Below are 25,572 nucleotides of genomic sequence, written 5' to 3' on the forward strand. Positions count from 1 at the left end.
CCACATGAATGATCTATTTTATTCTGTGCCATCATCAACCACGCAACACATGGATTCATCACGTTGCCGAGACTCGTATCGAGCAGCGCTGGCGTGGTGTCGCTGACATGGCCATTATAAATTCACTGAGAGACGAAATCCAGGGCTTGAACTCCAGACCTGTGTGCCTCAACCTGGCTATTTTTTCTGTTACTTTTCTCTGTACAAGGTCTATAATGGCTGTATCTAAGACAATTCATCGGCAGCACTGGGGTACTGGGTTTGAGCCCTGTCTCTAAGGAGGACTCAATGGCTTTGTCAGACACTGAACCAGCACTTCTCCAATTAATTTCATTTCATTTGATCGGCATTAAATATTTCAATTTTCTGGTTGAACTTCACTGCCTACTCCGTCTCTACTCCACGGCCTGCCCCTTTTTCCACCCCTGACCCTTACTCGACCCCTGCCACTGCCCCTCGTCCTTGGCCTTCCCCTGCCTCTAACTCCAACGCCTCTCACTGCTTCTACACTTTGGTCAATGTCAACAACACTTTCACCTTCATGCTTACCACTACTGCCCCCATCATCCCCAAGACTATCTTCATCCTCTCCACAACGAATATCACCACCCATAACATGAACACCATCACGACCATGGCCACAATCAGGACTATGACCAGCAGCACCATGGCGACCACCATCTCCATTCACCTCAGCACCATCAACACCTCTACTTACATCAACATTGCTACCCCCATCATCCATGCTGCTCCTCTCGACAGCCTTCCTCCTACCTCTACCCCTGCCCTTTCCCCTGCCTCGGCCCCTTCCCCGAATGCTGCCCTCTCCTCCTCGATCGCTTGGCCTGGTCCCACGCCTGAAGAATTCTGAATCCTGGCACAGTAACGGAGTCGTCGCCAGAATGGCCGGAACCGTGAAAGTCGCCAAGAAGCGACGACGCAGGCACGCGTAGGAAATGTCCTCCTCCCTCCTCCACTGCCGGTCTCTGGGGCCCAGCGGGCCCTGGGATTGGTGGCGGTCGAGGCAGTGGTCAGTCTGTCTGAAGTTCTGTGCAGGATCCACAGCCCCGAGAGAAAATGGCAACGAATTCCCAGCACTGACACCACCCTCAATTCCTACAATGGGTGACTTTTCCTTGATAAGTGGCGCCATCGGCGATGGTGAGGAAACATGCACACGGTTGTTGTCAACATTGCTGCTGCTGCTTATGATGGCGGTTGTGGTGGTGTTGCCATTAACGTTGCTCAGTTCTCCTAGAGGAGGTTGCTGTTGTGCATGTGGTTGCTGTTGCTGCTTCTGCTGCTGGAGGAGCAGAGTTTGTCGGCGTTGGAGGAGAGTTTTGAGGGCACGGAGAGTGACGGCACAAGGTGGCAGGTAAGAACACGGAGGAGTGGAAGAACGAGGCGGAAGAGGTGCAGAAAATGGAGGAGCAGGAGGAAACGAAAGTGGAGGGAGTGATGAGGACAGTGATGAAGTGATTGAAGACACGAGTGAAGATGTGACTGAAGGCAGTGGGTAGGATGGAGAGGGCAGCGAAGAAGCAGCCATCGAAGTGAACGAAGTTGGTGGAGAACTGACGGAAGATGGCAAAGGAGTGGCCACCAATGGCAACGAGGAAGTGACCGAGGGGGGCAATGAAGACGCCGAAGCGAGATCCGGTGAAACCAGTGAACGGCTGATTGAAGAAATGACTGCACAAGCTAGAGTTGAACTCGGTGAAGAATCAACCACAGAAGCCAGCAAGTTACTGGCGAAAGAAGGAGCCGCTGTAGAAGCCATCGAGGCAGTGACTGGAGAAGCCACCAAATTAGCTACCGGGAAACTTTCTGTGCAAGCGACTGCAGCGGTTAGTGAAGAGTCAGACGATGAGCCACGCATGTTCAACTGGGCCATCCAGGTTTCTATGCTGCGTTCATCATCACCATCTTCCTCATCCTCGTCGTCATCAGCATCGTCATCATCAAGGGATGGGACCCTACCCCAACTCCACACGGAACCAGGTGTCTCGGACCGCTCGTCCCTCCCTCCAAAAAGCAACCACGCCTCCTTCAGAGCACTGGCGGCAGAGGGGGTGCTGGATGCGAGGCTCCTGCTGGTTGTGGAGGCGCTTCCAGATACGTGGATTGCACTGGTAGCGGGGGTTCCGGATATGAGGGTCATGCTGGCTGGGGAGGGGATTCCGAACATGCGGGCTGTATTGGATGAGGAGGATCTGGATGTGAGGGATGTGATTGCCGGAGTAGTTCCGGATATGTGGGTTTTGCAGGCAGGAGTGGTTCCAGACGCGAGGGTTGTGACTGCAGTAGTGGTTCCGGATGTGTTTGTTGCGATTGCCGGAGTGATTTCGGACGGGAGGGTTGTGGTTGCAGGAGTAGTTCTGGATATCAGGGTTGTATTGGCAGCAGTGGGGGTTGAAATAGGTGTAACTATTGGTCCGGTAGTAACCAGTGGTTTAACTGCTAGTCCTGTAGTTAGTGGTGGTGCAACTAGCAATTCTGCATTGAGTAATGAAGTAACCAGTGCCCGGGTATCGACTACCCGTGTGGCTGCTGATCCTGCAGTAGCTGGTGAATAAACTATCGGTCGGGTACCACCCGGTGGCGTGGTAACTATCGTAGTAAATACCGCAGTAACTGATGGGCCTGGACAAACTGGTTGTCCTGATGTAATGGCTGGTCTCATAACCACCGACCTTGGGGGAACTAGAGTGATGCCACTTGCATGTGGTATAGATCTTGCGGCAACTAGCGGCTTAACCACTGATTCTGCCGAAACATTAGACGTCTTACCTCGAGAAGAAATTACTGGTTTCCCACCAACCAACGAGAAGACCATTGTTCCTGGTTTAACCGATGATCTAGCACTTGAAGTCGGCTTAACCACTGTTGACCCACCGCTAACTACGGACCTTAGGGGCGTGCCGTCGCTAACTAGCGAAGGAACCAGCGGCCTGGGTAGAAATAAGGTGAAGGGATGATTTGATGAATTCCCAGCGCCTAGAGAAAGAGGTTTTGGTGACCCTCCTTGTTCAATCCTGAGCGATGTAGGGGCTATAGGGGTCAGAATCACAGGCAGTGGCTGTTGGGAGATGGAGGTGGCCCGGGCAAGAAGAGCCCTCACCGACTGCCTTTGTGGGAAGCATCGCACACCGGCTGCAAAGAGACGCACAGACAAACGTGAACATTTCAGTTGAGACAAGATCTGGCCTCCTCGTGGAGCCAAGTCTCAATCAAGACTCTGATCTTGAGACCCAGTCTCCCACATTCAAGACTTTTGCGACCAATATAATCCATGAGAGGTGTTTTGGGCGAGATCGTGTAAATATAAAAGTGCCTGATGAGGCTGGTTGTAATTCCCGGCGAAACGTAATACTCGAATTGTAAATGTTGTGGGTTTACTCTCCAACACACTGGTGTGCTGAACTAGCAACTAATTGTTACAGTTTGATTACGTGACAAAGCTAACTAATTGGCTGTCGGGTGGTGGCGAGTTTGACGACACATTTTTATTTACGAGATCTAACCCATAAAACCTCTATTATGGATCATTCAAGAATCTCATCCAAAAACCCCAGTCTCCTGGTCGAGAGTCTCAATGAAGACTCTGGTCCTGAGACTCGGTCTCATTGCGTGGAGTCTCAATTAAGACTGCAGTTCTGAAACCCAGATTGCTAAATAGTTGAGTTTATTAAAATATATATTTGTAAAAGGCTTACCTTGTGTCAAGGTAGCTTTTGCAGTTCTCTGTGAGAAAAAATAATAATAATTAGAAATGTGTCTAGACAAGATGAATACAACTAGCACTGTTATTGAAGTAAATGGCTCTTGAAATCTTACCAGGCATGGCAGCTTTGTCATTTTGAGCCCCAATTGTTTTTCATTAATCATCCGAAGGCAGCCGACACGGTCTATTGCAAAAACCTGACACGACATTGAGAAAACAAAAAAACACAAAAGTCAAAGTCTCTGCTCGAATGAGCACTGGTGGTGTGCGATCATTACGGCCAGTGGAAAAACATTCTCTCATATGGGTTCTCAAGGGGGGCAGAGCCATACAGAGATATGCTGAGAAGCGCTGATCTGCACGGCTGGACCCCACCAAGAGGAAGAAACCGATTTGTGGTGGCAGTGGGTGCTGCCTGGCTGTGATATTTGACAACGATGCTATCGATGATAATGATGATGCTTGTACTGATCATGATGATCACTCTGCAGCTAATGTCCATAATGAGATGCTGCTATCTATGGTTCTATTAATGATGAGAATTGGTCCCCAACCCAGATTTGAACTCGTGACCTCATTGAGCCCCATCCAACTTAAGTGAAAACTGGCCTCACAAACTAATGATCTCCAAACAATGCTTTTAACACAACTGCCTTTGTACTTCTGTAAGAACAGGCCATTATTACCAATGGGTTGTCTTACTTCTAGGTCCTACTTAGCCATGAATACCTGGAGCAGCAGCTCAAAGATGGACTTTGTATTCAGGTTGAGACGGCCCATCTTCTCTCCCAGCACGTCAGCTGTGGAGACAAGACACGATGATGATGATGGTGGTTGTGGTGAAAAAGGAAATTGTGGTGATTGAAATGGTTGTAATTGTGGTGATGGTGGTGGTGATGGTGGTGATTGTAGTGGTAGTAATTGTGGTGATGGTGGTGGTGATGGTGGTGATTGTAGTGGTAGTAATTGTGGTGGTAGTGGTGGTGATGGTGGTGATTGTAATGGTTGTAATTGTGGTGATGGTGGTGGTGATGGTGGTGATTGTAGTGGTAGTAATTGTGGTGGTAGTGGTGGTGATGGTGGTGATTGTAATGGTTGTAATTGTGGTGATGGTGGTGGTGATGGTGGTGATTGTAGTGGTAGTAATTGTGGTGGTAGTGGTGGTGATGTTGGTGATGGTGGTGATTGTAATGGTTGTAATTGTGGTGATGGTGGTGATTGTAGTGGTAGTAATTGTGGTGGTAGTGGTGGTGATGGTGATTGTAGTGGTAGTAATTGTGGTGGTAGTGGTGGTGATGGTGATTGTAGTGGTAGTAATTGTGGTGGTAGTGGTGGTGATGGTGATTGTAGTGGTAGTAATTGTGGTGGTAGTGGTGGTGATGGTGATTGTAGTGGTAGTAATTGTGGTGGTAGTGGTGGTGATGGCGATTGTAGTGGTAGGAATTGTGGTGGTAGTGGTGGTGATGGTGGTGACTGTAGTGGTAGTAATTGTGGTGGTAGTGGTGGTGATGGTGATTGTAGTGGTAGTAATTGTGGTGGTAGTGGTGGTGATGGTGGTGATTGTAGTGGTAGTAATTGTGGTGGTAGTGGTGGCAGTGATGATTAATATGAGCAATTTAAACTTCTCACCAAGGCTCCTTGCCGATGTTGCTAGCTTGTGAGATGTACACACAACCGTAGCGGTCTTGCCTTTAGCAGCGGTTGCTTCCGGAGCAGCTGCTGTCTCTTCAACACTTGCCATTTCTTCAATGGTTGTTCGTTTGGCAGCTGTTTCCTGCGATTCAACTGTTGTCTGCGATTCAGGCTGTGTGTGGGAAACGGTTGCTGCCAAGTGCTTCCATTGCTTCATCTCCAGAGAGATCTTGTGATCAAGGCTGCACCCTCGACCCCTAGGACCCCGTGAACCCCGACCCCGACCGAGACCACGAGGCTCAGAAATCTGCCAGGACAAAAGGTCAAGAGTTCAAATAAACAAATATATGTCAGCCAGCAAATGAGTGTGTGAGAGAGAGTATACGAGTGACTATTTGGTTCTTTCGGTAAAGTCACGGAGAAAGAAAATAAATCAAATAATTCCTGCCGTCACGAAAGCTTCGAATCTAGTTCGTATAGTGAGTGAGTCAATGAGTAATTTAATTATACAACTGAGAAGATAGTTACGTTGTTTAGGCGAGCCGGTGAACGAGTGAAAGATTTATTACATGACTGAGTGAGTAAATTAATAAGTGGGGGAATTATTTAGAGTGTAAGTCAGTATTTGGGCAGGGTGAGTGGGTGAGTAGCGGGCATGAGTTATTCTCACCTCTCTCAGTTGAGTCCCTTCATCGTTCTCTTGAAATGCTGATCAAACAGACAACAATCACTTAATTATTAAGCAGCGACACCCTTCACACTAAGCAGGAAACATTGCAATAACTTAAAACAGAATAATAATATTCACAATTAACACATACACATTGCATTTCAATCTTGACTTCAAGCTTTCGTGACTGCAGGAATTTCTAATTCTTGGGTCTTTCGGTGAAATCATGTAGATAGGTTCAAAGAAAATAACAAAAAATAACAAAAAACTACGACGTTTCGATCGCAACACAAGACGTCGTAGTTTTTTTGTTCTTTTTTGTTATTTTCCTTGAACCTATCTACGTGACTTTACTGTAAGACCCAATAATGACATTTGAAGTTACACAAAGGTTTAAAAAGTAAATGCAAACACCGCTCAATTGATTAAAAATCAAGTTAAACATTAAAAATAAATAACTAAACAAAGTATTGTTTTTAAAATTAAATTTTCATTAAGATATGAACACATTATTTTATCTCATGACCACATTTCACATCACATTTAAGCAGGTGTTGAACCTGGATGATGTGTGGACGGGTGACTCCAAACGCAGGCCAGGAATAGGGCTGATCGGTGGCCAGAAGGCAAGCCGAGTGTAACCCCATGTACACAAGCCAAACACTCATTTACGGAACTGGCCAAACATCCCAGGATAAAGAGTATTGAGACCTCCGCAAAGCTTTCCTGGGTAGACAGCTAGCACTTGTTATTTAGCCTTTGACCTCACCGACAGGGTCGGAGGTGGTTGGCATCACCCAAGGGTTGGGATGCAGCCACAGATCGATGCTCGGGACGCAGAGCGTCGTTTTCCTGGTTGAACTCCCCGCCACTCCGCCCGGCAGCAGCTTTGCGCGTTCATCCTGAACAAACAGAATTCACTTTTTTTAACACAATAGTCCCAAGTGATTTCCTGCTCAAGCGAGCATTGAGGTGGCATTCATCAACCGGTTTACAGCCCTGAGCCAGTGGTGTAAATTCCACGTTCCTATGGTGGGTGGTGAGTCTATCTGTAGGACAACTGTTGACTTACCCACAGTAAATAAACTCATTCATCAATAGCACTACCATAAAATAAAATAGATGACGTTTCAGGTAATGGGCCTTTTTCACAAGAAATTTAAAGAGCAGATTGGTACTATTTTATCGACCCAGGAGGAATGATGGGCTGTGGTTCCTCATCACACGAGGATACACAGGCAAGCAGGAAGGCAGCCACGTGATGAGCCTGTGCCAAAAAATTGCCCAATCTCTGCGGTTCTCTATATATTAAGGTGCCAATTCATTAACTCGCATGTGGAAGGAAACCGGAGCACCTGAAGAAAAACCATGTGCATTAGGAGGAAACACGATGCCATCCAGACGGAACAGGTGGAGTCCACATTGTCGCTGTACCGCCTTCTCCTGGCGGGCCAGGGTATGGCACCTTCTCGACAACGACGGCAAAGGAGTTTCACAACATTTGGGAGTGTTATCTCCTTATTTGTAAGCATGGGTGTTCTCCAGGTACTCTGGTATCATGCAACGCAAAACAAAACACTAAATAAAAACTAAATTAGTGTAACATCCCATTGGAGGTCACTCCTGAAGGAGTCTTGAGACTCAGTGAGGCTCTCCTGAACAAAGGACATCGTGTTGCATTACGACGACCACCACTAACGTTATGAACACAACATACGCAACCGCGGATACGTGTACCTCGTGGTGTCGCGATGCACTTTTTTGTTTGTTCGAAGCATCCACCACGTCGTCAACCTCATCAGCATCAACGTCGCTGTCGGACCGCATTTCAACAGATGATGATGGCGATAACGGTGGCGATAGCGAGGATGACAGCGAAGACGGTGGTGGAGATGGTGGCGGAGTGGAGATTGTGTAGGCGCTTCGATGCCTCTTCCACCGTGTTTTCCGCCCTCCTGCTCGGCGTATTTTGACTGCAGGTATCTCCTCCCCGTCCAGACTCGGCGAAGCGGAATTCTTGCGCTTCCTCGACGATGGATCAACTCTGAGAGACTGAGACACACGCAAGGAGACAGGGAGCTTTGATGGCTAGGATTGGTGGATCACACAGATCTATAAAACTCCCCAATGTGCTTGGGCAATGAGGTGGATATGAGATGGCGGCACAAGTGGGCTGATGAACAGAGACACAGATACAGACTTATCTTTAAGTGTATGGCTGATTTTGTTTGATCCATAAGCATATATAAAAATAAATAAGCTTACAACATGTCAGCTTCACATATTTGTCTCTCCACATAAAATATAAAAGGCTTACTTACACACTCCATTGGCCCAACGGCCTTCTGGGAATGCTCAACTTCAGCAGATTTAGTACAAGCAAACTCGGTTTCGACATACAGTGTATCACCAGCAGAGCCAGGCTTGCTTGAAACAAATGCTAGTGAACTGCCAGCAGTGGTTCCCAGAAGGCCGTTGGGCCAATGAATTGTGCAAGGAATACTTTAATTTGTTAGTGGAAATACAGATTTATGAAGGAGACATCGTCCCCTAATCTGGATTCTCCACAACAAACGCGTATTATTATTTTGTGTTACGCAAGTATATTTGTGTTTGTGTACGTGCGGTGTGATGCAAGTAACACTTCAACGAGATAACAAAGCTCATGAAAGGCAAGAACAAGATGTTAACTACCTCGCTTGGTATACAGGCCATGGGTTCGATTCCGACCCTAACATCTATATATTGGAGTTTGCATTTTACCCCTGTGGTCACGTGGATTCTTCTCCAGGTCATCCGGATATTCCCTCCACATTTAGGAACATGCGTTTTAGAGTATTTGACTGCTATACATCTCCACATGATAAGTCACTTCGTTGAGCTATCATTTGTGGCTAGGTCGCTTCTGAACAAGAGCTGCGCTATAAACATGGTGGCCCGAACTCGATTCCCGCTCACGGCCAACACCAGTGACAACTGTCTGAACCAGTTCTGGGCCTCCCCTAGGTCAACTCTGCCTCAAATGAGTACCTGGTACGGCATGTAAACATCGCCACTAAGGTGACAATGGCGGCCGGGCGTGGTGCTGGCCACCCACCCCTTCTTGCGCCTTACCAGCCTTCATTAGGTGCTCGCTTGCAGCACTTGCCCCAAGTGTGTTCAAGGCTATATGCGTGCATGTTTGTATGTGTAGCTTGCGACCCCACTTGTTTCTCGTTCAGTCTCTTCCACCTCTTGGAGCACTGACTGTTGCTGCGTGTCCCTAAGGCCTTTGCGACGGCAGACCACTGACCTAAAGACGCGCACACAACCAACACACACACACGACATAAAACTCGCTCGGTATTATATACAAAATAACAAATACTTAAACAGGGCACAATGCAAGTTTAGTGCTCGTGATCATCGTCAAAGTGATTTCCTGCTCAAATGAACGTCTGGGAGGCGCTCATCTCCTGTTTACAGCCCTGAGCCAATGGCAGATCCTCCACATTCCTATGGCAGGGACGAGTATTTCCAAAGGACAATCGCTGTTGAATTCCACGCTAAGCGGTACAAATTTTATCGACGCTCGAGGAAAGATGGGCCCAGTCAACCTCCATTTAGAATGTTTTATTAAAACCGCAGGATTTCTAGCCGCTGACTCTACCGCTGAGAAAATTGGGCAGCAGGGCGCATAAGAACAAATATCTTAACACACAACAAACATAAAATCACGATAAGATTTGGCAAGGGGTCTCAGGGGTCAAATTTCCAGACTGGCACCACAGAGATCCTGGATATTTTCATTGTACTATCTTTTACGTCTAACTGTACAATCGGTGTAATGTCACGAAAGAGATGATTCATCTGGAAGAATAGCGCAATCCCCACCGTGAGAGACACTGGCTCGTTGAAGAACATCTCACAAAACTACTTCTGAAATTCCTTCAAGTGACTTTGCATCCACACTTGGAAGGAGAAGGGAGGGCATCACTTTTCCAAATGCCATGTTATTGAGTAAAGTTTAATGTTTCTGCAACTTAATTTGTAATTGTACTATGATTAGTTTCGGGATAATCTGCCCGAGCCGACTTTGGTTGCAGAGAGTTTATTATTTGACTTGTGTTTGTGCAGTGTTTTTTTGACTTCTCATGTGAGACGGTTGTTTTTTCTTTACGTTCTGATTTCCAATTGCTTCGTTGCTGTACTTTATTTAGTTTGTGTTGCTTTTGTCATCGTGGTGACCCAGGTTACTCTTGCAAAGGAGACTCAATCTGGTCTCTTGAGTTCTCACCCGGTTAAACAAATTAAACTTGAAAACAACTGTTCCTTAGTCTGTAGCGGGTGATACGCTGCTACCCTGTGGCAGTTCTGAATGAACACAGAGTTGTCCTGTGGTGATGAAAGCAAATTTGAGGGTATATAAAGAAATGGCACGATAATTACAACAAACGCATAAACATGACAAAACCATAAGCACATAAATAGTTAGAAAACACAAAACAAATGTCACAGGGTGAACATAAATGCAACACAATAATCATAAACACAACAATACAAACAAAATATGGAAAATGTAAATAACACAGCAAATACACACACAGCACAGGAAACATAAACAAAGTCCACTAAACATAAATACATCGCTATACACAAAGAGGACTCAATAAACAAAAACACAACACAGCAAGCAAGCAAACAACACGGTTGATATGAACCAGAATACGTAAAACACAGAAATAAACACAAATACACCACAGTAAAGATAAAAACAACAAGACAACCCCAACATCCGCGCAGCACTTCACCACGCGTACCCATGGCAAGCCCTCACCGGGTCCATAACAGTTGACCAGGCTCTGCAGGTTCTTATCTTCAACGGTGCTCCACATACCCTTGGCAAGACCGTTGGCGAGGCAGTTCACGTATCTAACATCATCACCACCACAATGTCATCGTCGTCATCATCATCATCAAAAACTGCAACAGCAGCAGTTTCACCAAAACCACTTTCATTTTCAGCAACAGCAGCAACTTCATCACGAACAACTTCATCAATTTTGAACGCAATTGTTTCAATTAGCGGCACCGTAAACATTACCGCAACATCATCAGCAACAGCATCATTCACAGTGTAATCAGTATTATAATAAACTTAAAAACGAGGTGGATGATGAGGTGGACAATTATGAGACGATTCTGTAAATAATGTAGTTGCGGCTGCTGGTGGTGATGGTGATGATGGTGATGATGGTGAATTGTCATCACCTCTCTCTGCATTGCACATCCGTGCGTTCAGGAACTTCTTTGGCAACGAGACACCAACGATCGCCGAAACGCTCGACGGCACGCAGCAGCAGCTGTCACCAACAGCACAGGGTCAAGCACACCACAGAGTAAACCAAACTGTAATCAACTACACTGCAGGGTCAACCACACTGCTGGCAAAACCACACTACAGGGTCAAAGACTCCGTGGGTCAACCACACAATAATTAACCACATCACAGAATCAATGACACCACAGGGCCAACCACACCACAGGGTCAACCACACCACAGGGTCAACCACACCTGAAAGGGGTTCAACACACACCACAAAGAGTCATCCACATGACCGTGGGTTAACTGCACCATAGTCAACCACTCACATCGTCCTCAGGCGAGCTCCAGGTCCCCTGGCGGCGCCCAGGCTTCAGCACGTTATTCCAGTGACCGCTGAGCTGAGCGGGGCTTCTGCCATCCATGAAGAACGCAACTGGAAAAACCACAAGCACACACCCATACGTACACCCATACGTACACCCTACGTGCAGACTACACATGGACACAAAGGCAATGCTCTCCCGTACAGCCCCAACACACTGTTGGGCCAAGTGTTGTTAGCGAGCACCTATGAAGGCCAACGTGGTGCACGAGGGGGCGGTATGCCCAGCACCAGGCCTGGCCGCCTTTGTCTCTCCAGTGCTGATGTTCACTCACCGCATTAGATACTCATTTAAAGCTGAGTCGACCGAGGTAAGGCCTATGGCGGGTTCATATATTCATCACTGATCTTGGCCGTGAGCGGGAATTGAACTCGGACTGGATTCGTAACCCTATGTGCTAACCACTGTGCCACCTCTGACGAGTACAGGAACACGCACACACAGACTGCATACGCACAGACCAGGCGACAGGACTCGCGAGTGGCTCATAATTGGAATATTGCGAGTTCAAATCCTGGTTGGGGGCCTATAAAATTCGTACCAAAATGTGGGGAAGTCAACAGTGGTTGCCCTATGATAAAAGTTGCTGCCCCTGCTATAGGAATGTGGAATTTCAACCACTGGTTCAAGGTTACAAACAGAGGATAAGCGCTGGAGCCTTAACTCTCATTTGAGCAGGAAATTACTTTGACGGTGTATTCATACAACTAGGCAGTTTCGGATGCATAACAATAGGATTTTGGATTTCCAAAGACAATAACCGATTTTATTTCCCTCCAGAACTTTGAATCATTTAACTGTGAATGGTCAAGTGAGCAGTTCAGTGAGTGGGCGAGTGAGTAAGTGTGTGAGTGAGTGGGTGACTGTGCGAGCGATTGAGAGAGTGAGCGAGCAAGTCTCACTGCGGGTGAAGGGATGTGAACCCCTATTGGCATGAGTGGGTGAGTGGGCGAGTGTGCGAGTGGTTGAGAGTGAGCAAACGACTCTCGCTGTGGGTGAAGGGGATGTGTACCCCGATCTGCATGAGTGTGTGAATGCGAGTGGATGAGAGTGTGCGAGCGAGTCTCACTGCGGGTGAAGGGGATGTGTACCCCTATCGGCATGAATGTGTGAATGCGAGTGGATGAGAGTGAGCGAGCGAGTCTCACTGCGGGTGAAGGGGATGTGTACCCCTATCGGCATGAGTGTGTGAATGCGAGTGGATGAGAGTGAGCGAGCGAGTCTCACTGCAGGTGAAGGGGATGTGTACCCCTATCGGCATGAGTGTGTGAATGCGAGTGGATGAGAGTGAGCGAGCGAGTCTCACTGCAGGTGAAGGGGATGTGTACCCCTATCGGCATGAGTGTGTGAATGCGAGTGGATGAGAGTGAGCGAGCGAGTCTCACTGCGGGTGAAGGGGATGTGTACCCCTATCGGCATGAGTGTGTGAATGCGAGTGGATGAGAGTGAGCGAGTGTGTCTCACTGTGGGTGAAGGGGATGTGTACCCCTATCGGCATGAGTGTGTGAATGCGAGTGGATGAGAGTGAGCGAGTGTGTCTCACTGCGGGTGAAGGGGATGTGTTCCCCGATCCGCATGGCCTCAACCAGCTGGGTGAGCGCTTCGTTCTCTCCCTCGGTCCACTCCTTGCGTCGGAACGCGTGGTTCGTCGTCTGGAACCGACTCAAGCACTGGAACGCCGTGCGATTGGTCTGAAAGGAAGAGGAGAGACGGGAGAACGTGATGAGAAAAGGGTGGAGGGGGAAAGTCCCAGATACAGCCCTTGTGAATCTCTTGAAAGATAGATACCAGGACCTAGGGCTTGAATACAGAACCTCTGTGGTGCGAGCTCAGTGACTCTGACACAACTATTTTGATGTTCTCGTGTGAGACATCGACATAGATACACCCTAACCAAGGGCTTGACAAACACCCATTACTCGGTCTTGAACCCAGAATCTCAGAAGTGCTGGCTCATCAGAATCTGAATATTGATTTATACTGGAGGAATCCGATGAGCTGTAAATCTCTTTTTCACAGCTATCCAATAACTAGTTCTTGAACCTAGGACCTCCACAGAACAGGTTCAGCGTATCTAACACACCCATAATGACTTTTAACCCCCGACCCCCCTACTCCGTCGGGTGTTCATGGCTACCCCGAGCCTGCTTGCGATGTCGCCCCACGCGTTGTGCCCGAGCTGCGAGACGAGCTTGTGCAGGGCCTTGTCCTCGTGGCTCTGCCAGCTCGTCGCGTTCACGCCTGGGTGCAGAGAGTACCTCCAGAACTTCTCCACCTCCGTGGGGCTGCGCTTGCCTGCCATCTGCTCTGCCACGCGGGGTCAAACACACACATCATCATTCGCTCAAAATACTGTCTCTGAAAGGTCCACAGGGCTGGTAGATGTGAACATGGTTTTTGTGTTTGATTTTTTTGCGTGTGACAAAACTGAATTTGTGTGTGCGCTCATTCTTGGCATGATAATTAAGGAATATAAAAACTCACGTCAAAATGTGCGATTTTGAGCCAATCGTGGCGGTCGTCCTTGTCGCCCAGAAGTTCATTTTCAGGGAGATTTCTGCAACGAAGAGGAAATAATATCACCGTCATTATTAGCCACATTACCATCATCATCAGTAGAAACATCGTCATAAGCAGCAGCACCAGAAACAACATCATCATCATCATGAGCAGCATCTTTAGAATTCCATGGTTACTAAGTATGCGCACAATGATCGTGAAAAACACTGAACTAGCACCTATAATAACATATGTTCAAGCACTGGGGTACGGGTCTCTTTCTCTCTTTCGGGATTAATAACGGCCATGTCAGGTTTCTAATAGTCATGGAAGAGACACTGAGCGAGCAACATTGAGATCCTGATTTCAAGCCCTGGGTCCGAGTGTCTCTCTTTCTCTCTTACTGGGTTAATAATGGTAATGTCAGGTTAGTACAAGCCACGTCAAACACCGAGTCAGCACCACTAAGATTCAGGCTTTTGACTCTGGGTATGGGTGCTTCTCTGTCTTTATGAGTAAATAATGGTTGTGAGATATGAAGTCAGAATCGCTGAAGCTCTGAAATTAAGCCCTCGTTTTGGGTGTCTCTCTCTCTGAGGGACTTCAACATTGGCTGTATCAGGTTCTCAGTGGTGTCACACATGCCAATAAGACAAAGGTCCTCAGTTCAAGCCCTGAATGTAGTTGTCTGTTGAGGTGCTCATCACGGGTGTGTCAGGTGCATAATGGACATGCAAGAGAAACAGAATAAGCACTGCTGAGATCCAAAGTCAAGCCGTGAATCTGGGTGTTTCTCTCCCTCCGCGGGTTCATTACAGATGTTAGGTCCATAATTGCCGTGCCACGCAAACATGTCTCTGTCCCACTCACTTCACTCTGTTTATATCCTGTTTCATGAGGTCGATGGAGCTAATAATCGCCGACTTGTCTTCATCTTCCCCCATTCTCTCCATTTTCACCTCTGTGGTGTTGAGCCTGAGCATAAGCAGATGCAGAAAGACATATACATTGTATGCCAAGTCGACTTAGTGTATGTGCTTATTTCATTTGGCATCAACGTAGGGTACTTCGCATCACACAACTCTCTACGCTTTGTCAATCCGTCAATCAAATGGCAGATAAACGCCTTCCCTTGCTGTATCAGTCAGAGGAGTTTGTTTGATTATACTTCACCACACTGTGCAGTGCTTGTTAATGAAGGGGAAGGCCCAAGATTGATTGAGATACCACCAGCCATTGATGTGAGTCGTGGCCAGAAATCAAACTCAGGCAGTGGAGTTATTAGCACAGTGCACCAACCATTGTACCACCACTCCCCCAGCTTCACATAGTATTTCGAACATAGGTCAAGGTCAAAAAGCCATCAGGGCCAATGTTATCAATCCACCACATCTTGCCATCAATTAATTCCTTCTGCCAGATTCTGCAGCTGTTACGAAGTCGAGATCTGTGTTCCATGCATCGCTCTACCATCTCACTACCACCACCTGGCTTTAGTTTATACCTTAAGCAGTTAATGCATCCTTCAAAGACTTATCTTAGCAGGCATCACCAAGAGCATCTGGTTTTAACGCTATAGGGTTATTGCTACATCATGGTATTCAATGTTGAAACAAAATGTATAGCAGTGACAACACGAGCGCTCCACAATGATGCACATGACTGTGTTTTATTGATGTCTCTTTCTTAAAACCGAAGCTTCAAACCCATGTGACACAGCCTAAGATGGGCAACCTAGATGAGTAGCTACTAGAAAAGAGTCATATGCTGTTTCGGTGCAGTATGTGTATATAAAAATATGTTGAACTTCTTTCGCACTGTTCATATCCAGGCGTGCTAATCGGAGGTGCAGGGGAAGGACAACAAACTAAACATAAAAAGCAGTTCGAGTTGACAAGAAAGGGTCCCTGACCTGGTAACCAAGGGTTGTAATCGGCGCTGCAGTGAATCCATCAGCACTGCTTGTTTTAAAGACTCCTTCTCTCGTTCAGTCCCTGAGGATGATAAAGACAAACATCATGCAAAGCCTGAGACCCAGTCATCTACACCTGAGCTTCAAAAAGTTCTGAAAGCCAGTTGTAAGATATTGATGCTGCAATTTAGTCTCAATCAAAACTCATTCAGAAACTTGCTCTCAAGATACTGATCCTGAAAGTCTGTCTCAATAAATTATTCCTGAAACCTGATCTTTTGGGAGTCAAACCCAGTCTTAAGACACCGATTTGGAAACTCTGTCTCAAAACACAGATACTGAAGCCAAGTCTCTAAAAGCTGAGTCTAACTAGAGACTTCGAACCCAAGTCCCTGTCTCAAGACACTGTATCGTGCATTTAATTACATCGACGGAGATCATAAGCATTGAAGTTCTTGTGTCCGCAGGAAGTCATGTTTTTCGTCTCAGGATTATCTGGAGGCCCCAGTCCGGAAGTAGCATCCCGGAAGTAAGGTTTCAGGAAACTGCCAAGGCGGATGTGTTTTTGGGCTGAGCGGACCATTCCGCTGGCAAGGTCCCTGTCCAAGGATTCACGCTTTAGCGCCTCCTGTGTTGATTTTTAACAAACACAAGCGCATACACATGTGGACATACACATGTATACAAACATGCAGCACCATGACCATCAGTATCATCATTATTACTATCACTATCACCCTCATGTCTCATTGTAGGCCGACTCACACTAAAATTATGTCCAACTCCAAGCTGACTCTCACCACCAGTGTCAGACCAGCTTATTAACACCATGCATTTTACAATGTCTGTCTCGTTTGTAATATATCTTGTGTTTTTTCTTTCTCATTTGTACTGTATAATTGGTAGTCTTGTTTATTCGACCTTGTGTGTAGTCCATCTCATTTGTACGGTATTGTCTGCACTGCCTCTGTCAGCTGTGCTGTTTTATCAGAAGCCTTAAATATTTTTTCATAAAATTTGCATGGACTATTATTGAGTTTCACACGCCCAATCCATTGCATGTATTGGGAACACAATACATTCCAATAAATGTAGTAATTACGACAAGCCTTGCTAAACAAATATAGCTGTATAATAACAAAAGTCTTATTTAATACTGATAAATATTTATTCTCACCCGTAAACTCAACGCACAAATGTGTAACCCACTCACTACTTGCTCACTCTCTTCGCTACGGACTGGCCAACCTCACGGTAGACTCAAATGCAAACCTGCTGGTCCCAGTTCTGCTGCAAGAGCCCATCAAGGTCCTGGAGTCGCTCCTGCAAAAGCTGCTGGTAAAGGAGGTTGATGGAGAGGCACGTGGGTGCATCCTGGGATAGCAAACCATCATCCTCGTCACTTGAGTCAGAGCCTGCATCCACTTCCTGCAGGAGACACGCCAACTTTATATAAGAGGCCACGACACTTCTTGCATCAAGCCACATCCATTTTGAATCTGTCTTTCATCTTTCTGCCAGTATCTGAAAATATCATGGAGGCTCAATAGGGGGGATCATCTACATCTGGTGTCCCAAGATACCATGCATGGGACCACTGGGTTAGCCTTCTGGGAGGGCAGGTTCTGTTTCCAGATTGGTGAAGTCTGTGACATCATGTAGCAGGCTGAGGATGAGGTATGATGGCTGGTGAACAGAATATAAAAATATATTCTGGCCTCCATTACATCCATGACAGCGATGTGATAAAAGTCCTGTGCACAGCTTTGTTTAGATGATTGTTAGTGTCGATGAGAGACGTGCTGGCCAAGTCAGCCTTTTTACAGTCTGGGTTTGTCAGTTTCGACACTAGCGAGTTATGTAAACACAGCTCTATAGTCCATCCTTGATCAACCATGTCCATGTTTTTCTTAAATAAAATCACAATCTGAAAACACACAACTCTTCTCGAGAAGCTATATACACTGGCTGTGTAAAAACGTCACATGCTTATATATCGCACTAGTGCAATTTGCAGTGATGTCAAATCGACACACTTGACCGTACCTTTAAAGTCTTTCCTCATGCACTAAGCTTTAAGCCTGTACTCAATGTTTTTTTCGGTAAAGTCACGTAGGTAGAAATAAAATAAAGTTAAACAAATTACGATGTTTCGATTGCAACACAAGCAATCTTCATCAGGTGAGACAACCACAGCAAGAAAACTGCTGAAGTGGGCGAGACAGCTACCGTGGCAAGAGGTCATTTCGGCAAGAAAGGGGGGAGGCAAGGGGGAGAAATAGGGAGGGGGAAGCTGCGTGCTAGGAGAAGTGCTGGGGGGGGGGAGTGGCCTGTGTTAGCCTGTGTTAGAAAGCCCAGGACACGCAGCCTAGGTACGCTGCGATTGGAGAATATCACCGTTTTCCTTGAAAGACTCACCCCCACCTGCAGTTGATGCAGAGTGACATTTGTGGCATCAAAATCGGAAATCCTTTGCAGGAAATCTGGAAAAAAACATTGGCATGTCATTATCCATGATACAAGGTAGATGGGAGGTTCATAATGGCCTTAAGATAAATACTCAGCCAGCACTCCTGAGCTCCTAGGATATTCAAGTATTAGGTATGGGTATCTCCAACTTTCATAATGGCTTCAATACGGATCTTAGTCACCCAAAACTAACCCAGCTGGTATTGTGTTTAATGCCTCAGTATGGTTACCAATTCTTTACAAAATAAGCTCTCAAATCAGGGACATCAATGACAACAAATGAAAATAAAATCGGCTCTTGCATGTATAAATAATTTCAGTGACAAGAGAATGAATCTTAATACAATTGTTCTTTGTTAAACGATGTCTATCTAGCGATAATGATTATCAATGGCCAACAATTGTTTAAATAAATGACATCTATCGTAAGAGGAGACCAATGTTAATGTGCCCCCTCGTGGTTGAAGCCTCAACCAAATGGAGGTAAGTAATCTCAATTAGCTCTCACCTGATTCGGATATTTTCACAAATTATACAACCTCCAGTCAAATTCATCCTAATACCACATACGGGGTAGGGCATCATTTTGTAGGTAAGTATGAATCGTTTTCAAAAGTATAACTTCATTAAGGAGTAAGTCATTGGTTTGACACATACACAACATTGAATGCACCTACATCCCAGCATGGATAAAGGTCAGTTAAACTGGAACGGTGATCTTTAATTAACATTTCCCCCTTATCACGAAAGGCCGACACGTCATTTTCAACCTGAATTACTGTTCTAATCGGTTTACATACTGTGCCCAAATGTACAGATTAATTTTAACGATTATACGAATGATTAACCACAACTTTAAAATGTCTGAAATCTACGTCCACACTCGTTAAACTGTCCTTACACCATAGGGGACGAAGATAACGGGGAATGAATCACAGTGGGATCTTACCTGGTTAACGGAGCTAAATCGTTGAAAAGGGGCCCCACATATGATACACACACATATCTTTAAAAGCACGACTTTTTTATCCCATATAAAAAAAAACACCACATAGCAACCAAATACAACTTTAAATGTACGTGTAAGCGCTCACCCCGGTTATACAAACAATACTCTACTGTTTTTAAATATCCGGGTTAAAAAAAAAAGACCGTAGATCCACACCCGACTGGGCCTACCTGTCCCGCCGCCCTCCTCGCGCGTTTCCTCGCAGGAGTCACTAGTCGAGCCCGGCTCGCTCCCCGAGCTGTCGATACGGACGCCTCTCTCGAGCAGCGAGCGCTCGATGGCCTCGATCTCGCGCCTGATCCGCTCCCTCTCCTCGGCTGCCTGCTGGTAAGACATTTCGTTTACCACGGCGGAGGGGGAAATGTCGAAGTTGTCGTGGTTGTTGTTGTTGTCGCTCTTCGCTCTCGGCAAAGCAGCCGGCCCGAGTCGCCTCGAGGCCGCCGCCCTCCGCTGTGGATGGGGGTAGGGGGGGGGGTGTTGGCAGTGGCACGCGATTTTAATTTTGTTCAAGCTTGTGTCTATAGTATGGGATCCTTTTTTTCTTGATTTATTATTTTATTTCTATTATTATTTATATTACTTATTTTTAGTTATTTTTATTTTTTACCTACGTGACTTTACCGAAAAAAACTAAGAGTATGTGACCTTTTTGTTGCTGCCAGTATCAAAGTATGAACAAAATGAAATAAGAATACAACAAGGTTTTGATTTAAAGCTTTCGTGACTGCAGGGATTCATATTCTTGGTTCTGTCGGTAAAGTCACGTAGAAGGGAAATAATAAAATAGTAAAAATATAAAACAATACAAATTCTCACGACGTTTCGACTGCAACACAAGCAATCATCAGGTGTGAAATCCACAGCAAGAAAATTTGAAAAAAGTGGCGTTATTTTTCTCAAAATTTCTTGCTGTGGATTTCACATTCAGACTCTGTCTTCTCGACAGACCTGTTCTCCACCTGAGGACGGCTGCTTGCGTTGTGGCCGAAACGTCGTGAGAATTATTTTATTGTTTAATTTTAATTATTTTATTATTTCCATTCTACGTGACTTTCCCGGAAGAACCAAGAAGATGAATCCCTGCAGTCACGAAAGCTTTAAATCGAAATTTCAATCACGACGCTTCGTGATTTAATTTATTTTAAATAAATTAAATCACGAAACGTCTTTAAATTAAATGTTTTACCTACGTGACTTTACCGAAAAAAACAAAGAGTATACTCTGGTAATATATTGCATTGTCTTAGATACTGATTGGTCAACACCAGATTCTTTATGGCCTCGTCTCACCGCCGGTGTGACACCAGAGGAGGCGAAAAGGCGACCGGTACAAGGACAATGCCAGGGCATTTGTCACGTCGATAGGAAAATAATAAAATATCACGACGTTTCGATCGCAACACAAGCAATCGTCATCAGGTGAAAAATATATCGGGAGAGTTGCTGAGGCAGGAAAAGTCACCTAGAAAGAAAATAAATTAAATAAGAAAATACATTTCATAATATTTAATTTATTTTCTTTCACGTAGAAAGAAAATAAATTAAATTATAAGATTTTTGTTTCCAGAATATTTAATTTATTTTCTTTCTACGTGACTTTACCGAAAGAACCAAAGAGTAATTCCTGCAGTCACGAAAGCTTCAAATCAACATTGTTATTGAGATCTAGATTCAAATCAACATTATTGAGATCTAGATTCAAATCAACATTGTTATTGAGATCTAGATTCAAATCAACATTGTTATTGAGATCTAGATTCAAATCAACATTGTTATTGAGATCTAGATTCAAATCAACATTATTGAGATCTAGATTCAAATCAACATTGTTATTGAGATCTAGATTCAAATCAACATTGTTATTGAGATCTAGATTCAAATCAAAATTGTTATTGAGTTTGCCAACGAATTGATGACGATGATACCCCCACCCCTCGCGCGCCATCTTGCTAAGGGAAGCGGCTCTTGCGGGGCGGGGGAAGCAGCCACCGGCGCGACGTCACCAAGACGCGACGCTAGAACCGGCGGCGTCATTCACCCCCCCTCCACCCACAAAGGTATAACCCTACCCAACATGGCCGCCGTTCTACTCGCGTCGCTTGTTGATGGCCGCCACCGTCGCTGCCGAGACATTTGGCGGGAAAAGGGCGGCCCGCGCTGTCGCAAAAGTCGAAGGCGGAATTCTGATCGATAACAAATAAACGACCGTGGGGGTTCTTTTATTTATTTAGATTCCTTCGATTGTCCGATGGATCTGAGCGCATTCGAGTCGGACAACACCGGCAGCTGCCGCGTCTCGTCCCCCGTGCCGGTGTCCTGCCTCACGGAGCCCGTGGCGCTCGGCGTGGACGAGGCGGGACGGGGGCCCGTGCTGGGTCAGTCAGTCAGCCAGCCAGTGTGAGGCTCACAGAGCCAAGCAGTGTGTGTGTGTGTGAGGCTCACAGAGCCAAGCAGTCAGTGGGGCTCACAGAGCCAGACTGTGTGTGTGAGGCTCACAGAGCCAGACTTGGGGTCTAGTGTGTGTGTGTGAGGCTCACAGAGCCAAGCAGTCAGTGTGGCTCACAGAGCCAGGCAGTGTGTGTGTGAGGCTCACAGAGCCAGACTGTGCGTGTGAGGCTCACAGAGCCAGGCAGTGTGTGTGTGAGGCTCACAGAGCCAGACCTGGGGTCCAGTGTGTGGATTAGGACAGCTAACAGGCTGCCTGACTAACAACGCCGAGGAGGTGAAGATGGTGACTAAGACTCCAGCAGCATGACGGGTTCCACTCCAAACAACAGCCCCGAACCTTGCTCAGGGTCCCCGTTTATCCACCCAGCGTGGCCTCGCTCTGCCTTTGGCCACGCACCCCTTCTCGAACCTACTAGAAGGTTCCCGGGCGTTACCTCACGTGCCCCCTCTATCACCTTTGCCCCAAAAACCGGCTTATCACGTGACCTGCTGGGAGACAGGGCTGCTCCAACAGCAAATCCCCTTCTCTGCCAGCAACCAGCGCTGCGCACCATAGTGACCCATTCCATATCACTACATCTATATAAAAAAATATCAAAGTATCCTTGCATATGTGTACTGAATGTATATTTCAATGTGCGTATCTTTTTGTGTGTTCAGGACCCATGGTTTATGGAATATGCTACTGTCTTGTCTCTAAGAAGTCTGCACTTGAAAAGATCAAAGTTGCAGGTAAGTCATGACCATACAATTCACCAACAGGTTCATAATTTCCATGGTTATAACACTTAGTTCCTGAAATCAGTTTCCTCATATTTCCCTGTGTCTCCCTTTATATCCCTGCATCTCCATGCCTCTCCCCGTGTTTCTTCATTTCTCCCTTCATGTGTCTCCCTGCACCTCCCTGTCCCCTTTCTTCCCCTGTGTCTGTCTGCACCTCCCCATTATCTCCCGTGTCCCATCCAGACTCTAAGACATTGTCCGAGAAAGAGAGGGAGCAACTCTTTGAGCAACTGAATGGGGAGGCGAGCAGTTTCGTCGGTTGGGCCCTTCAGATTCTCTCCCCAAACTACATCTCAACCTGCATGCAGAGACGGTAATAGTGGCGGTGGTGATGGTGGTTATGGTGATAAGACGATGGTGATGATGGGTCTGCCGCTGATTTGAATGACGATGATGCTGATCACGCTGCTAATGTTGATTCATGCAGCTGCCAATGATGATGCTAATGCTACCGACTACGATGATGTTTTTCAGGACTAAATACAACCTCAATGCTCTGTCTCACGACGCGGCCATCGACCTGATCCAACACGCGATTGACACGGGAGTCAATGTGCAGGAGGTGAACGTCAACAACGTCACCACCACATCGACACAATCACCAGTACAATCACCACCATCAAAACGACCATTGTGTACTGGCATCATGCTCCAAATAAAAATACTCGCAAATTGCTTAATTGGGAAACAGAAATAATTCGAAAATTTAGCAGGACCCTCCTGAAAAAGTTTTGAAGCTTAGTGATGCTTTCCTGGGTAAACATGCATAATAATAATCAGAAACATTAACATCATCAACACTGGCACCAACATAAAAACCACCAAGATCAATTTTGGTCCCATCAATACCATAGCTGCAGCAGGATCGTGAATACCATAATCACCATGGGTAATATTAGCAACATATATTCCACCATCATTCCTAATTCCATCACCACCACCGATGTGTCATATCTTACCATCTGTGGCTCTTTTTTTTCCCATGCGATTATCGTTCTCTACCTTAACTGTATTTTGGGTTTAGTTAAATCCTTTTCAAGAAACGTAATTGCAATGGACGGGGTTAAAAATGGAATGCACCGTGTAAAAATTTTCCTTAAGTGAGTTTTACCTGTTCCCCAATTTTATTTCCACCTATTCACGTGATTAAGAAAGGTAATCGCACAAGCCAACACTTTCCTTATGTACCATACAACAGCCTCCATGAAAGGATGTGTAAAACTCACGATCAAAGGAGCTTATGTTGAAGGCTTTGAAGACGTAGCCAATACAATGAGGCAACCCAAAGGCCTTCATCTGATGACGCCCAAAACCGCTGCCAGAAGCTGAGAGCTATGCATCAATGCATTAGGACCCACATGAGAAACTCGGAGCGTAAGCATTGGGGACATAATACATTCCCTACACTTTTTAACTGGACCTTTTCTGTCACGTGCACCTCGGTGTGTCTCACTGTGTATCTGCCCATGTGCCCTAGGTGTTTGTGGACACAGTAGGCCCTGCTGACAAATACCAGCAGAAGCTGTCTGCTCGTTTTCCAGGCATCTCCGTCACAGTCTCTGCCAAAGCGGACGCCCTCTTCCCTGTGGTCAGCGCGGCCAGCATCTGTGCCAAGGTGCGAAGATGATGTCAACATCCTCATCATTAAAACATAACCATACCACCACCGTCGTGATCGTCACCACAACCACTGAGTAAAAGCTCGCTCTTACAAAATTCAACGAGGGTTCTTTTCTCCTTTGTTTTATTGTATTTTTGTTAAACACTAAAATAGAAACGTATATGGACTGTAACTCTTCCAGAACAGTGATTAAAATGTTTAAACATCTGCCATAAAATTGTATCAGCAAAATTATGGATGCAATTTAACTGAAAGTATCTCACTGTAACTTGAACAAACTAACAGATTCAAAATGGCTCGGTCAGATTTTGTTAAATAATATTTAATGAAGTACTTAAAACAAACTGAATCTGTTGTTTGGGATAGAAAAATCCAGTTCAGTTTTCTATACTACCAGTTGAGTCATAAATTATTAGTAAAACAAAATACTCTACACACAACTGCTTTAAAAGAGAAAAAAATTTATATAACAGGTGACTTGGCATGAAGAAGGGCTAATGTCCAAGACATTCTTTAATGGCTGTAATATTGACAAATGTGTTGAATTTTTGTTACCACTTGACTACCTTAATGCATTCACTCATATAATTAAAATGTGTTTATTCAAGCACTCCTTTTCTAAACATTTTGTCACAAGCAAAGTAATATCGAAATACGTAAACAAACCATCACAATTTACCGCTACCACAATTACCAACATCATCATTGTGAGAACAATTAGGACAATTGCTCCCATCACCACCGCTGCCACCAACCGCCATCACCCACCCCACCACTCCCTTCTCTGGTCGCTCCACCCCAGGTGGCCCGCGATCGCTGCGTCTCGCGCTGGAAGTTTGTAGAGAATCTTGATGACGCGGCTGCTTCTGTGGCTGCCGATGTGGGGTCCGGCTACCCCAACGACCCCAAGACGAAGTCGTGGCTGCGTTCGCACTGCGACCCCGTGTTCGGCTTCCCTCAGCTCGTGCGATTCAGTTGGAGCACAGCCACCACCCTCCTGCAGGAACTCGCCACTCCGGTCACTTGGTGAGCAAACTAGCCCCGAGCTGTGGCCCAGCTCATAATGGTCATGTTGAAGACACCGAGTCGGTGTGACATTCAAGACCTGGGTCTACGT

General features: G+C 46.0%; 2 protein-coding genes across 3 annotated transcripts in view; one reads left to right on the plus strand and one right to left on the minus strand.

Annotated features, from left to right (window-relative positions):
- SNAPC4 (small nuclear RNA activating complex polypeptide 4) lies at nt 1-22,347 on the minus strand. The gene is made up of 22 exons (XM_061558115.1): nt 22,265-22,347; nt 19,774-20,053; nt 18,550-18,608; nt 17,398-17,553; nt 16,552-16,753; nt 16,126-16,207; nt 15,084-15,188; nt 14,199-14,271; nt 13,852-14,016; nt 13,258-13,405; nt 11,658-11,764; nt 11,277-11,368; nt 10,843-10,937; nt 9,233-9,318; nt 7,764-8,078; nt 6,796-6,928; nt 6,027-6,064; nt 5,354-5,663; nt 4,454-4,524; nt 3,838-3,921; nt 3,717-3,744; nt 1-3,153 (listed from the first exon to the last, which is right to left on the minus strand). The coding sequence occupies exons 2-22, from the start codon at nt 19,937-19,939 to the stop codon at nt 359-361; spliced, it is 5,310 nt and encodes a 1,769-aa protein (XP_061414099.1). The 5' UTR covers nt 19,940-20,053; nt 22,265-22,347; the 3' UTR covers nt 1-358.
- Nucleotides 21,726-25,572, plus strand: part of RNASEH2A (ribonuclease H2 subunit A) — a 4,978-nt gene continuing 1,131 nt past the window's right edge. Inside the window, exons 1-6 of one of the 2 annotated variants that reach the window (XM_061558117.1) lie at nt 21,726-21,978; nt 22,712-22,783; nt 23,018-23,147; nt 23,309-23,396; nt 24,312-24,449; nt 25,258-25,481. In XM_061558117.1, coding sequence (XP_061414101.1) covers nt 21,852-21,978; nt 22,712-22,783; nt 23,018-23,147; nt 23,309-23,396; nt 24,312-24,449; nt 25,258-25,481 — 779 coding nt within the window. In that variant the 5' untranslated portion in view covers nt 21,726-21,851. Of the gene's footprint in view, nt 21,979-22,569; nt 22,607-22,711; nt 22,784-23,017; nt 23,148-23,308; nt 23,397-24,311; nt 24,450-25,257; nt 25,482-25,572 lie in introns of those variants that run through there. The other variant, XM_061558118.1, reaches the window with a different exon arrangement.

This window comes from Lethenteron reissneri, chromosome 24, assembly GCF_015708825.2.
Source record: "Lethenteron reissneri isolate LAM-NWPU_2019-01 chromosome 24, ASM1570882v1, whole genome shotgun sequence".
Lineage (NCBI taxonomy): Eukaryota > Metazoa > Chordata > Hyperoartia > Petromyzontiformes > Petromyzontidae > Lethenteron > Lethenteron reissneri.

Coding starts and splice junctions, on each gene's coding strand:
- SNAPC4 (XM_061558115.1), bottom strand. CDS start 19,939: ATGTCTTACCAGCAGGCAGCCGAGGAGAGGGAGCGGATCAGGCGCGAG. Junction 18,609..19,773: donor CGAGGAGGGCGGCGGGACAG/GTAGGCCCAGTC, acceptor GTTTTTTTCCAG/ATTTCCTGCAAAGGATTTCC. Junction 6,929..7,763: donor GTGCATCGCGACACCACGAG/GTACACGTATCC, acceptor CTGTTTGTTCAG/GATGAACGCGCAAAGCTGCT.